Source organism: Glycine soja, chromosome 11, assembly GCF_004193775.1.
Source record: "Glycine soja cultivar W05 chromosome 11, ASM419377v2, whole genome shotgun sequence".
Taxonomy (NCBI): Eukaryota; Viridiplantae; Streptophyta; class Magnoliopsida; order Fabales; family Fabaceae; genus Glycine; species Glycine soja.
This window is the reverse complement of record NC_041012.1, coordinates 5,004,791-5,018,363: the sequence shown is the minus strand read 5'-3', so window position 1 is coordinate 5,018,363 and position 13,573 is coordinate 5,004,791. Positions and strand designations below refer to the sequence as shown.

General features: G+C 31.2%; 2 protein-coding genes across 2 annotated transcripts; both read right to left on the bottom strand.

The window, feature by feature from the left end:
- Nucleotides 1-1,999: 1,999 nt before the first annotated feature.
- LOC114375841 (probable polyol transporter 3) lies at nucleotides 2,000-4,138 on the bottom strand. The gene is made up of 2 exons (XM_028333704.1): nucleotides 3,805-4,138; nucleotides 2,000-3,534 (listed from the first exon to the last, which is right to left on the bottom strand). Exons 1-2 carry the CDS (start codon nucleotides 3,908-3,910, stop codon nucleotides 2,150-2,152), a joined length of 1,491 nt encoding a protein of 496 aa, XP_028189505.1. The 5' UTR covers nucleotides 3,911-4,138; the 3' UTR covers nucleotides 2,000-2,149.
- Nucleotides 4,139-5,571: 1,433 nt separating this feature from the next.
- Nucleotides 5,572-9,546, bottom strand: LOC114375895 (probable polyol transporter 6). The gene is made up of 2 exons (XM_028333757.1): nucleotides 9,351-9,546; nucleotides 5,572-7,151 (listed from the first exon to the last, which is right to left on the bottom strand). Exons 1-2 carry the CDS (start codon nucleotides 9,490-9,492, stop codon nucleotides 5,755-5,757), a joined length of 1,539 nt encoding a protein of 512 aa, XP_028189558.1. The 5' UTR covers nucleotides 9,493-9,546; the 3' UTR covers nucleotides 5,572-5,754.
- Between the last annotated feature and the right edge of the window lie 4,027 nt (nucleotides 9,547-13,573).

Here is a 13,573-nt window from a genome sequence, read left to right as displayed (position 1 = left end):
CAAATTTTTTTTTTGTATTAATATACCTCAAAAAAAAATTATTGTAAAATTATATTTAAAAATAAATTTTAATAAAAAAAATTTAGTACTAATATACCTCAAAATAAATTTATTTTAGACCTTTCAAATCCTAGTTCATGACACCAATCATTGATTAATTTATATATTATTTTCTTCAACAAGCAATTGTTGCTTCATTTCCTGAGACGTTGCATTTTATATTATTTTCTTCAACAAGCAATTGTTGCTTCATTTCCTGAGACGTTGCATTTTATGAGAAATGCCAGCATGTTATCATCATTGTAAAAGGCCTCCTCTATAACGCAAGTTGTTTATAAAACTTAATTGAAATAATCCTTCGAGGTGATAGAAGGTAATAAGAAAATCTATCCTTGCAATTTGTATAGGTTGTAAAAGTATTATTCTATTATTTTTAAAGATTTAATTACTCTTTCAATTTCTATTGTTACAACAACTTTCTCTTCTAATTTTCATAATTTAAAATATACCATTTTAGTCACTTATAACTTATAATTTGTTAACCCTTTTGATCTTATTTGTCAAGTTTTGACTAACACTATTTGAAGAAACATAAAATGTTAAGAAAAATCCATAAGCGAGTTGAAGTTCAACTGAAGTGCGATGGATCGGAGAGGTTCGGGACGAAGCCACTACACGTACATTTTGTTATTCTCGAGTCTGTCACCAACTTCTACATGCATAGCGTTTGATTATATGATGCAACCTCCTTCCTCATTGTCGCTCCTCACACGTATGAGACTTGCAGTGTCGTCACCACGTTGAACTATATAAGTTGATGGAACCAGAGGGATAATAGTTGTGGCTGAGTGATAGCAATACAGAGAGGGCTGATACCAGACCAAGCAGGAACATCAAGAGGCCCAATTATCTTTGTGATTACATATGAGGGGACAGCACTAGGATAAGGACAAGGACAAGAATATTTCTAGATTTCCTTAACCAATTCTGTTCTTACAATTCAGCGCACTCACAGTGGGACACCAGGCACCGTTTAGCTAGTGCTGCTTATAAATATGTATCCAGAAATGAAATGAATATATGAGAAATTTCCACTATAAATTTTCCTTTATTATTTCTGCTTAGGATTAGAATCGTAGTTCCTAACACTGAGATTGTTGCAAATAAAGTGTGTAACTGTGAGTTGTTGGTCGGTGTTAGTCGAAACTTCACCGTCCAAAAGATAATTAAATATTTTTATATAAATTGGTATATATTCTTTTATCAAGGAAGGAACTATTGAAAGCTGTATTAAGCTAGGAATTGAAAATAAATTTAATATAAATGAAGTACATTTCTTAATACGTGTACTAGCTTCCAAAGTACATAAAAAATCCTTCTTTTATCTTTTAACGTTTCACAATTGATAATAGAAGTTCAAAATTTTACATTTTATTTTTTGTTACAAAAACTAATTTGGTGATGCCAAGAAATTACAGTGAAGACAAACATTCTTGAAACTTGTTTAGAATATATAATAAATTAATGTGTAACTCCTTTAGTAGTTTCAAATCAACACAAATACAAAAAAATAAAATACTTAAACTCCCAATGCAGCCTACAATAAAAATCTTGTTCAGTTAATTTAGAAGGCAACAAGACGTTTATTTTTTCTCTTCAAATTTTGCCAATTTATAACAGTGGTCGGTGGGAAGCACAACGCAGGAAGCAATCCACAGAAAGTGTTCTTCTTATGTTCGATGACGGCGGGAAGATATAGTGGGTTTAAAAATTACAAACGATTAAGAATTAATTAGTAATAAATGTCTCTTTTAATAAAATATTAAATAAAAATAAAATTTACAAAAAGATGTTTAAATTTTAATTTTTAAAAAAATAAAAAAGTAAATTGAATTATCTGATATGATAATATAAATCACACAACATTAAATAATTACTTAATAAATAAGTCATATTGATATAATTTATTTTTAAGTTATACCGAAATAACAACGACTAGATCAAACATTATCTCGTTCATGTGATTCGTTTGGATGTTTATTTTCTTGATTTTTTTATGTCACTTTACAAAAACAAAAACAGGAAAAAAATCTCACAAGAAGATAATATTATTTTAATTATATGTATCAATTTTGGAGCACGTGAAATTCTATTTATTGCTTCCAGGCTTCATTTGTATCTCCAACTTGGAATTTTTCCCAAAGATTGTCTCCATATCTTCTAATGATCTTCCTTTAGTTTCAGGCAACGTATAGTAGTACCACAAAGCCAAAGCATTGATAGCAGCAAACAGAATGAAAACCCCACCCATTGTTATGGCTTTATCAACTGAAATGAAACTTGTAACCACTATCACATTCGTGATTCTGTTCACGGCCACAGAGACACCAAGGCCTTGCGCCCTAAACCTTAAAGGAAAAATCTCTGTACTATAAACCCATGTCACTGGCCCAATTCCAATTGTCATAAAAGCCACAACGAGGTAGGTTACAATAATGGTAAAGCTTATTGCCCACACTACTTTTTCAGTGGATCGCTCCACTATGGTCAAGCAAACACCCAACCCTAACAAGGTCACAACCATGCCTCCTGCACTAACCAGAAAGAGAATCCTCCTCCCAACTCTATCCATTAAAAATATTGATATGAATGCGAATATAACTTTGCTGACTCCAATGCCAACAGTGGCTAGCATGAGCTTGCTCTTGTCACTGATTCCTGTTCTCTCAAAGATTCTTGGACCATATAACAAAATAGCCCCTATTCCACCAATCTGAAGGAATACATGAACTCCAATAGCTGAAATCAGTATCCTGCGCACTGGTGGTGAAGATTTACAAAACAGTTCCTTCAAAGCTCCTGCACCACTGCGAGTTTTCTTTGGAACTTGAACAATGCCTAGGGTGCAGTTTTCATCAATTCCAACAACACCTTTTATTTCCTTTAGGCGTTGTTCAGCTTCTTCCTTTGTATTGGAAACTAGTAAAAGCACTTTCCTAGCCTCACCTACACGCCCTTGCATGACTAACCACCTTGGAGACTCCACCAACTTCAACATGAGAATGATTAGGCAAAGTGAAGGAATAGCAGGAACACCCACCATCATCCTCCACCCAAGTTTAAGAGACAATTTTTCAAAGAAGTAGTTTGAGACATAGCCAAGAAGGAGTCCTATGTTGATGGAAAGTTCTGGGAGAGAAGTGAGAAAGCCTCTGTAGGAAGGAGGTGAAATCTCTGCACTGTAAACTGGTGCGATGATGAGTGCAAAACCCACGGAAACTCCAAGAATGCAATTTCCAATCATTAAGATTAGATAGAATGGACCCCAGGCCATTAGAATGGAGCCCAACGAGAAGATGGTGGATGCTAGAATGATGGTGTAGCGTCGACCTTTGTAATCAGATGTTCTTCCTGCAGCCATGCATCCCGGTAGTGCGCACAAGTGTAACATGCCTGCAAGTAGCTGCACTTGCAAGTCACTGATTTGAAGATCTTCCTTTATGAATACTAGGGCTCCAGACATCACTCCAACAACTAGAGAATAATCAATGTTGATTATTAATTAGCCGATTATATCTAGTTATTGAAAATATTAATATTGCAAGCAAACTACTCATCATTACATCATTCATATCTTCTATAATCTAGTTATTGAAAAGTAAAGTATATAATATATACATTTTTATAATCTGTTAAACAATTCTTAAAATCTACTCTTTATCCCACCATTTTTTTTATATCCATATTCTTTCTTTATATCTTTTCTCTTTCCATAACCAAATGAAATAAGTACAACTCACTCACCATAACCAAATACAGCGGAGATAATAGAGGCAGCCATCACTGAGGAACAGGCATACTTGTTAAGACTTCCATGACTGTTTTCATTTTCACCAATACCGTTTTCCATGGATAGTTGGCAGAGTGCGCGTTTGTTTCTTTATCCGCAGACAATTTTAAATTTTGATTTGAAAAGTTCACAGGTTATAACCTTCACACGTAGAGACTTTAATTTTACTGGAAAACTGCATGTGAAGTCTATGACGCCAATCATTTATTATTAATTTTCTTTAAGCAAATGTTGCTTCATTCTCTTAAATGTTACTTCTGTGAGAAATTTCATTATTTACTATTATAAAAGGGCGAGTCTTTAATCCTTGTTATTTATAAAATTTCTTATAAATGACTCTTCAATGTAATTAGTATAGAGTATATATTTTTCTATTACGAAATTAGTTAATTGCTACCATTCATTTAAATAAGGTTATAGCCAAATCACGTTTAGATAGGTCAATTTATTGAGTTGTGATATATTCATAAAATATAAAGTTAAATCGGTTTTGTATATATATAAAAATAATTGTTCAATTAGTTATTGACATGAGGTGAAGGAATTTGCGAAACTGTAATGGTACGGTTAAAGTTAATAAGAAATTTACGTAGAGTAATAAAATTTGAGAATAAGAAGATAGCTGGCCTATCGTGGGATCGAAGTGTTAATATTTGTAAATGAGGGTTTCGGCCAGTGGGTAAAGGCAGTTTGACCTTAAATTAATCAATGGTTAATCCCAGTGTCTTCTATGATACATGATGTGATCGGATATTTAAAGTGTTTTTTTTTTTTGTTCAAAAGTCTGGAATCCTTTAAGTTGTTGGATTAGAGATTAATTTTGTTTTAAAATTATTTTCAACATCATTTGGACACAATCATTAGTTTAAGAGAATTTTGTATATGATAAAAATTAAATAGAGTCAGACTCTCCTATTAAATGTATTGTTCTCATTCATATAAACATAATAAAATCTTATATAATTGTGTTGATCTTTTGGTTTAAGGTGATTTTTAAGTAGCATATTTTGATGTTTTTTAGGGGACATTAATTGATTGCCTATTAAATACTACTATGTGAATAAACTAACTTCAAAGTATGTGTTGCATATGAGAGGGGTTAGGTAAGTTTGAGATCAAAATCTCAATTATATATAAAAATGAAGTAAAATTCTTCATTACTCGATTTTGCTTTTCTTCCAAAATCAAAGAGGGGGAGGTTTTTATATAGAAGTGGACCGGAAACAAAACTGCACAAGGAAGTGGGGGAGAGGACGACAGTGGGAGTTGTTGAAAGTTAACAGGCCGGCCGGGAAAGGGAAAATGATCGAAAAGGTTTGGGAGGATAGGGCTAATTAAAAAAATAGGTATAGCTTAGAAGAACTAAAATAAAAATTATTTAAGGTGACATGTCAGGAGTTTATGGTCATGTTTGTAGTATGCTAATATAGACTTCTTAATTTTAGCTACATTTAGTCATTAACAAGTAACAATAACTGAATGGTAACGTGCAGGGATCAAAACATATATATAAAAAACATTACAGGAATTAAATTGAAAAGAAAATTAAAATGAAAAATGACTAAAAAAAGTCAAGCATATAGTTATATATTATAGGAACAAAAATATATTTAAGTGCCAACAAAGATACATAATTCTTGAATTTTGGTGAATTAAGAATACAATACATGCAGTACGTACATGCACCTCAAATTATGCAGATGGTTATATGAACATTCATATATATCAAATATTCTGTCAATAGCTATTATTTATATCTTTCTCGATCTATTATCATATAACTTATGATACACACTTTTCTATTTAAGTGTTATCTAGGTGTACACCTATTATTTTCCTAAATTATATCAGCGACAGAAACATGACCCTGGCTAATTAAATGCTCACTCTCTAAAGATCATTGTTTATTTCATGCATGAAATCCATAACTCAGGCTTCACTTGTATCTCCGACTTGGAATTTTTCCCAAAGATTGTCTCCATATCTTCTAATGACCTTCCTTTGGTTTCAGGCAAGGAGTAGTAGAACCACCAAGCCAACGCAGTGATACCAACATACATAAAGAAAGTACCGCCTAATGTTATCTTTTTATAAATTGAAATGAAACTGGTAACCACTACGACATTGGCAATTCTATTCACAGTCACACCAATGGCAAGACCTTGTGCTCTCAACCTGAGGGGAAAAATCTCAGAGCTATAAACCCACGTCACAGGTCCAATACCAATAGCCACAAAAGCTACAAATATGTAGGTAAAAACAATGGTAAAACCCATTGCCCACAATTGTTTTTCTTTGGAGTTTTCCACCATGGTCATGCAAAAACCCAATCCTAAGAGGGTCACAACCACACCACCTGCACTAATCAGCAACAGAATCCTCCTCCCAACCCTGTCCAACAAGAAAGCAGATATGAATGTAAACACAGCTTGGCTAATTCCCATACCAACCGTGGCTAGAAGGAGCATGCTCTTGTCCATGATTCCTGTTTTCTCAAACACCCTTGGACTATATAGCAAAATACTTTCTATTCCACAAACCTGTTGGAACACATGAACTCCAATAGCTGCAACTAGTATATTACGCACTGGTAGTGAAGGTTTACACAACAGTTCCTTAAGAGCTCCTGCACCACTTCGAATTTGCTTTGGAACATGGACAATGTCTTCTGTGCACTTTTCATCAATCCCAGCAGCACCTTTTATTTCCTTCAAGCGTTTTTCAGCTTCTTCCTTTGTATTAGAGACTAATAAAAGCACTTTCCTTGCCTCACCTACACGTCCTTGCATGATTAACCACCTTGGAGACTCTACCAACTTGAACATGAGAATGACAAGAACAAGTGAAGGAACTGCAGGAACAACCAACATGGTTCTCCATCCAAGTTTCAGAGACAGTTTTCCAAGGAAGTAGTTTGAGACATAGCCAAGCAAGAGTCCAAAGTTGAGGGAAACGTCTGGGAGAGAAATGAGAAAGCCTCTGTAGGAAGGGGATGAAATTTCTGCACTGTAAACCGGTGCTATGATCAATGCAAAACCTACACCTATTCCAACAATGCATCTTCCAATGATTAAGATTGAATAGGATGGGCCATAGCCCATTAGAAGGGAGCCCAATAAGAAGATGACAGAAGCTAGAATGATGGTGTAACGGCGACCGAGATAATCAGAGGTTCTTCCTGCAACCATGCATGCAGGTAGCGCGCACACATTTAAGATCCCTGCCAAGAGCCCCACTTGTAGGTCACTGATCTGAAGTTCTTCCTTTATGAATAAGAGTGCTCCAGCCATCACTCCCGTTACTGAAAAAATAATACTAGTATTATTGCTTATACAGTACTCCCACTATAATTAGGAAAAAAAAAAGTTAACGAATTAATTTATATCTAATTTTTTAAAATTCGTCACTAAAATTTTACTATATTGAGAAACATATTTGATCATTTTAAGTCGCTCCCAAGTCCCAATTTACTTCTAACAAATAATTAAGTACACCCAAAATTCACATTAAAAAAAAAAAGGACATGTACAAGTTAGATCAGACGACTACGATAATATATTTGTTTAACAAAAATTATACTATTAGAGAGTATCGGCATTATGGGTCTATAATAAGAATAATATGGTACAGATGGTAAACTAATAAATAATAATACATATTGTAAAAATTACACCAAAAATACTATTAATGAACACTAAAGATTATAATTATGAATAGTGGGTGAATAAGATACTCCTTCTCTCAGTCTCAAATATACGAAAAAAATCTCAAATATAAAAAAAAAATCATTTTAGTATTATTTTTATTTAAAACATAGACTATTTTCCTAAATTACCATTCCTTAAAACTTGGTATAAAAATAAAAAAGAATCATTCAAAACAAAATCTCAATTAGATGAAAGATGTTTTTGAAATTATTTTATTAAATAAGGTAAAGTTAATTAGTTAAAATTTGTTTTTATTTAAAACTAGAAAAATACATTTGAGATTGAAGGAAATATTAATTATAGCACTAATTTTCATACTCGTACTTTTAACGTACTCATACCCTTACTCATTTATTACTTGCATTTTAATAATTAACTTGAAGGTGATCTCTTGAAATTTTTTATTTATTTATTTATACTTGAAATATTTTTGTTTGACAAAAAAATAATAAAACATGAAAGTTATTATAATATTAATATTAACATTACCAGTGAAAACCAAACTCAAAAAAGAGGGCATTGATTAAAAGTATACTATATATAATTTAATTGAAAAATACTTAAAGATAATACAATATTTAATAATATTATACAAATAAACAGAATTGTTTAACCTGATTTAAAATAAATTTTTAAAAACATTTCGAATTCTAAAAATATAAAATATAAGAAATATATGCGGGATGCATTGAGTTGAGTTACTTGAGTACTAGCTATAATACTTGTACCGACATTCATGCCTATAATACTTTATTTAAACCTGTAGTTGAGTTACTTGAGTAAGTTATTACTTAAACCTGGAGGTAAATTTATTTAATGGGTGAAAACTTACACTTCATAAGTAATTTTTATGAATACTGTCAAGTTTTGATCAAATTATCATCTCTCGTGTAGACACATAATATTTATAAGTATACTCATTAAAAAAACTACATCAAGGAAAAAAAATTTAACACCTAACCTTTTTTTTTCATCATTAACTTTCTTTTCTGCATGGGTCGCAGAAAGCTTAGGAAGAGGACTAGTCCCACATTACAATCACATATAAACTAAGAATATTGGAAATCACTAGTTGAATTCTAAATTGTGACAACTGATCCTTTCTTTGTTTACTTCAAAAAACATAGGAAATGAACTTTGCATTAAAAGCAAATGTTTTTCAAAGTTTCTTGTTCCTTAAAAGCTGAAAAACACTAAATATATATCTCACATAAAATGTGCTAAATGCAAATTAATTTTTTTAGCAATAAAATCTTCTCTGTTAGTATGATATATTATATTGCTCAGTTCATTTTTTTTTTAATTAACACTGCTAAATTCACAATATCTATAATAACATATTACTTTCATTAAACAAGTGTTATATCAACGTAAGCAGACCTAATTAATACTTAACCGTAAGTATAGAATTTTTTGTAGTCATAGTTTCAGTGGCCACCTATGTGATATAATATTCATGACTATATAGTTTCAATTACTTATTTGGGAGTGATTTTTTGCATTAGTCGTGATTTGGAAGTAAGAAATTAAAAAAAAAATCATATAATTAATAATACATACTTTAGTATTTATGGTCATAATTTTTCATTTGGTTATTATTATAATAATATTATCGTTCCACAAAAAAAAATATTAGCGACTAAATAATACCTAATAATAAATAGTACGTAATTATTGACAAATCTTCTGGTAACTGAAAAGTACATTTTCATTGTGGACTTTTAAAATCCAATACTCAAGAACTAATTATCACCCAAGCAATTATATGTGATGAACAAGAATAAGTCACTCACCATAACCAAATATAGCAGAGATAATAGTGGCAGCCGTCACACAAGCACAAGCATACTTGTTGAGCTTTTGACTGTCCCCATTTTCACCATTACCATCTTCCTTGGGCAGTTGGCATTGTCCATTTGTATCTTTCGCAGACATTTTTTAATGTTGCTAGTGTGATCGAAAAAGAATTCAAGTGATGACCATTAATATAGAGAGAGGGACTCAAATTTGAAAAAATTTAAGAGTACGTTGAGCCAATTATATGCAAATGTTGTTTGACTCTCAGAAAGAAACTAATAAATAATATATTGTTTTCATTGGCATTCTAATCATAAAAAAAGTTTATTTAACTCCGGTTATTTTTAATACTCTTCAGAAACGACTGTTCAACGTCGTGATTAGATGTATAGCATTCTTCTGGAGCTTATTTTTGTTGGCAAATTAACTGCTAACTTATTATATTCACCGTAAAATTTATAAGAGAAACTATATTTTTATTTTAAGGGACCAGGAAAAAAAAGATTATTTTTCTAAGGAATGTGACTTTATTAATTTTTAATATTTTATATTTTTAAATTATTGATTATTTTTAAAATTTATTCATATCGTATCCTTTCTCAGATTTCAGTTTTTTTTTTTTCACAATAACTACTTTTCTAATTAAAAAATTTATTCATATATCAAATCTCAGCAAGTTATAATGTTCTTAAATTATTTTTTAACCAAAAATAACTGATAGAAAACTAGATTTCTATTGGTGGGCTTTTTAAATCTTAAATGTATCTTTTATTTAACACAATCATGTTTAAGGTTAATACTAAATAAGAAGATATATCTAGGTAAAAATGCAAACTTTAATTAGTTACCTTATAGGAGACTAATTGAGCTTCCACCAAACTCAAAACTTGTTTGTTATATTGATCGGATAGGGTTTAATTCTTCGCATATATATATATATATATATATATATATATATATATATATATATATATATATATATATATATATATATATATATAGTCTCTTTTTTTCATTATATATTCTTCATCAAAATCAACAAATATTTTATGTGATAATTTATAATTAAATTACTATTTAAAATTATTTTATTCTTTTAGTATATAGTTTTTTATTAAAATTATTTCCATATATTTTTTATAATTTTAATTCTTAATGTATATGTTTTTAATTTATAGTTTAAAATTTTAGTTAAATTAAAATAATGGGTGTAACACAGACACTTTCAAGCTAATATATATATATGTGTGTTCCTCTCTTGATTGATGTGTAATGACAAATATTACTGCCACGTGGAGTTATAGAACATAATTAACATCAGTATGCAGTTGATTCGAGGCAAATTATTTTCTGCTTCCCTTTATGAAAGGTTGTAGACAGAGCGATCTTTCAGATTGTATATAGTTATTCACCACCGATCCAATCAAATAAAACGATCACAATCTCTGGATTTTTTTTATAGCACAAATCGCCGGGTTTTCCGATGATACTATATTCATAATGATATAATTTCTTTTGAAATTAACTTATATATATATATATATATATATAGATTTTAATTAAAGGAAATATTTTTCAGTTGGAGACATTCTTAATTAAATTTTAAGAGTCTAACTCATTAATTAAATAGTGTATATGAGTTATGATAAATTGTCTTATATATTAAGGGATTTAGCTTACTTGGTTAAGTAATGTACATGGATTGTTATAATTTTTTTTTTATATTTAGTTTAGTTACTTACAGAGTAAAAAAATTCTTTTGTCAAATTTTTATGGATAAAAAAAAACTAAATATAAAAAAGGATATTTTTGTCTTTTTCATTTTTTGGTTAAGGCCTAAGGGGTTTAAATAGTACTACTTCTACTTGGGTGCCAATATCAGGGTTCATAAAGAAACCGTACTGTGATAAACCGAATGCTCAAACCATTAAGGGATATCTGATCATTACATGCTTGCCAATTGCTTTATGCACCTCATTTTTACTTGTTGCTCCAAAATTTCTAATACTTCCATCTTACCCTGCCTCTTTCAAGCAAATCCTAGCCGTCTCTCCCCCAAACTTCCATAACCATTGTGCCCTAACACCACCGCCACAATCACCAAACAGCTCCAAGTCCAAATGAGCCCATTTCAAAGCATATCTAGAACAACCAAAAACTTATAATTTGGTAAAATTATGGAAAACTTGGTCTGTAACATATAGGTATTTGAGAGTTGTATTCTAGAATACCTGTTCTAAAATATATGTGGATATATTATGGAATTGATATTCCTAATACATTTCTAATACGTCTATCGTTTAGGATTACTTAATTTGTAAAATACATAGTTGTATTCTAAAATAAATGTTATGTAATTAATATATCCACATATATTTTGGAATATGTTAGAGTTCGAGGACCAAGCAGCCTCCTGAAGAAGAAGAAGAGAGCTAAGGGAAGAAAACTTTGCTGTTTTTCATTCATACTCCAGCGCTTATTACACAGGATATATATATAAAGGGTAACGGAAAAACCAACAAAAAGCATATCCCAGGGAATATTCTAACAGAATGATATTCCCTGCTATTTCCACTACTTTATCACGGCTTCCTCTACGATGCTTGAAGCTGGTGTTGTTGCCTTCCTCTTGGGCCTTGCACTGTTTTCTTCTCGTACCCCCTTGCTTCCTGCAAACCTCACCCCTATTTCCACTCGTATCAGAATACAACTCTGGAACACTCTGATTTATGTCTACAGTTTTGAATTAATTCTGCTGTTGGATGATTTGGTTGATCATAGTTGTAGCCTGCAGACATAAATCAGGAAACTTCGATGTTTACTTCTACTGTTAGTAAATGGTTGGTTTAATGTTTATTGCGAAGAATATGCATTGTCATTGTGTTGTAAAGAATTGAATTCCATTGAAGTTCAATTTTTCCCCATGAATCAAATTCCACATTATTCTAGCATCCCCAAAGATGTAATTAAACGAGTCTATCTCATTTGATTAAATAGAGATATATGAATCTTATAAGTCTCTTGATATTGTATTTAATTTATATGAATAAAAATAATAATGTAATTGCAACCTTTTCCTATAAGGTTGTAATGGTTTAATTCCTTGCAATAGATTTAAATTTGTTTGAAAAGGCTTTTGAAGAGTTTATAAATTCTGTCGATTAGCTTATAAATTCTTTTGAATAAAAGCTTATTTGATACATGAATTTATTTTAATAGTTTATTTTTCATAAATTACTTAAATAGTTTATATTGATAAGTTACTTCAAGTAGCTTATTATGAAAAATAAACTAATTTATAAATTTTTAGTTTTCCTTTTTCTCAATTTTATTCTTACTGATTTATTTGAAATTTTATTATATCCTTTTATTCAATTTAAAATTCTTTTATCTTTTTAGTTCATTGTATGAAAAAAATTATATATAATTTTATGTTCTTACATACACACCATGGTTGTTAAACTCGCGATTCTATGTAGAATCGTGGAGGTTCCGTAAACTTGACTCGTAGAATCGAATCGTAAACTCGTAAGAGTTTACTCAAAAGGGCAGCAACAGAACCCACTACCTAAAAGGCAGCAACAAAACTCACTACCCACCCTTGATGAAGCCAGAATTTAAATTAACAGATAATTTGTCCATGTTCGGAGGACCACCTTAGCATTGCCAGAATTCAACACTAAGCATCGTTTCAAACTTTCAATTAACAGAGATTTCAATTAACAAATACTCCCTTAATTTAGGGATAGAACCCAAAACTCAACACTACAATGAAGCTAACAATAGCCTTGCTAGAATTTCAATTAACAGATACTTCCTTAATAAGCATCATTTCAAACTTTCAATTAACAGAGATGAATTAACAAAGAAGCTTTGAGAAAGAAAACACCTTAGCGTCGTGGAGCAAAGCTTGGAGCTAGGTCAGGAAATGAGGGCTTTCGATGAGTGCGGACTTTTAAGTTTCAAACAATGACGAGGACCACCACGACGCGATTAGCTCAGCAGTCCAGCACTGCAGCACGACAGCTATGACGACAACCACGAAGACGCGAGTAGCTCAACGAGAGTCACTTTAGGGGGTTAGTAGCTTGAACAAGGTAGAGTGAGTGAGTAGAAAGAGTCGCGAGAGTCATTTTTGAGGGTTGTTGTACGACGCCGTTTCGGATTTTCATAAACTCGTGGACTCGGAGCAGACTCGCGAATCTACCCAAACTCGTCC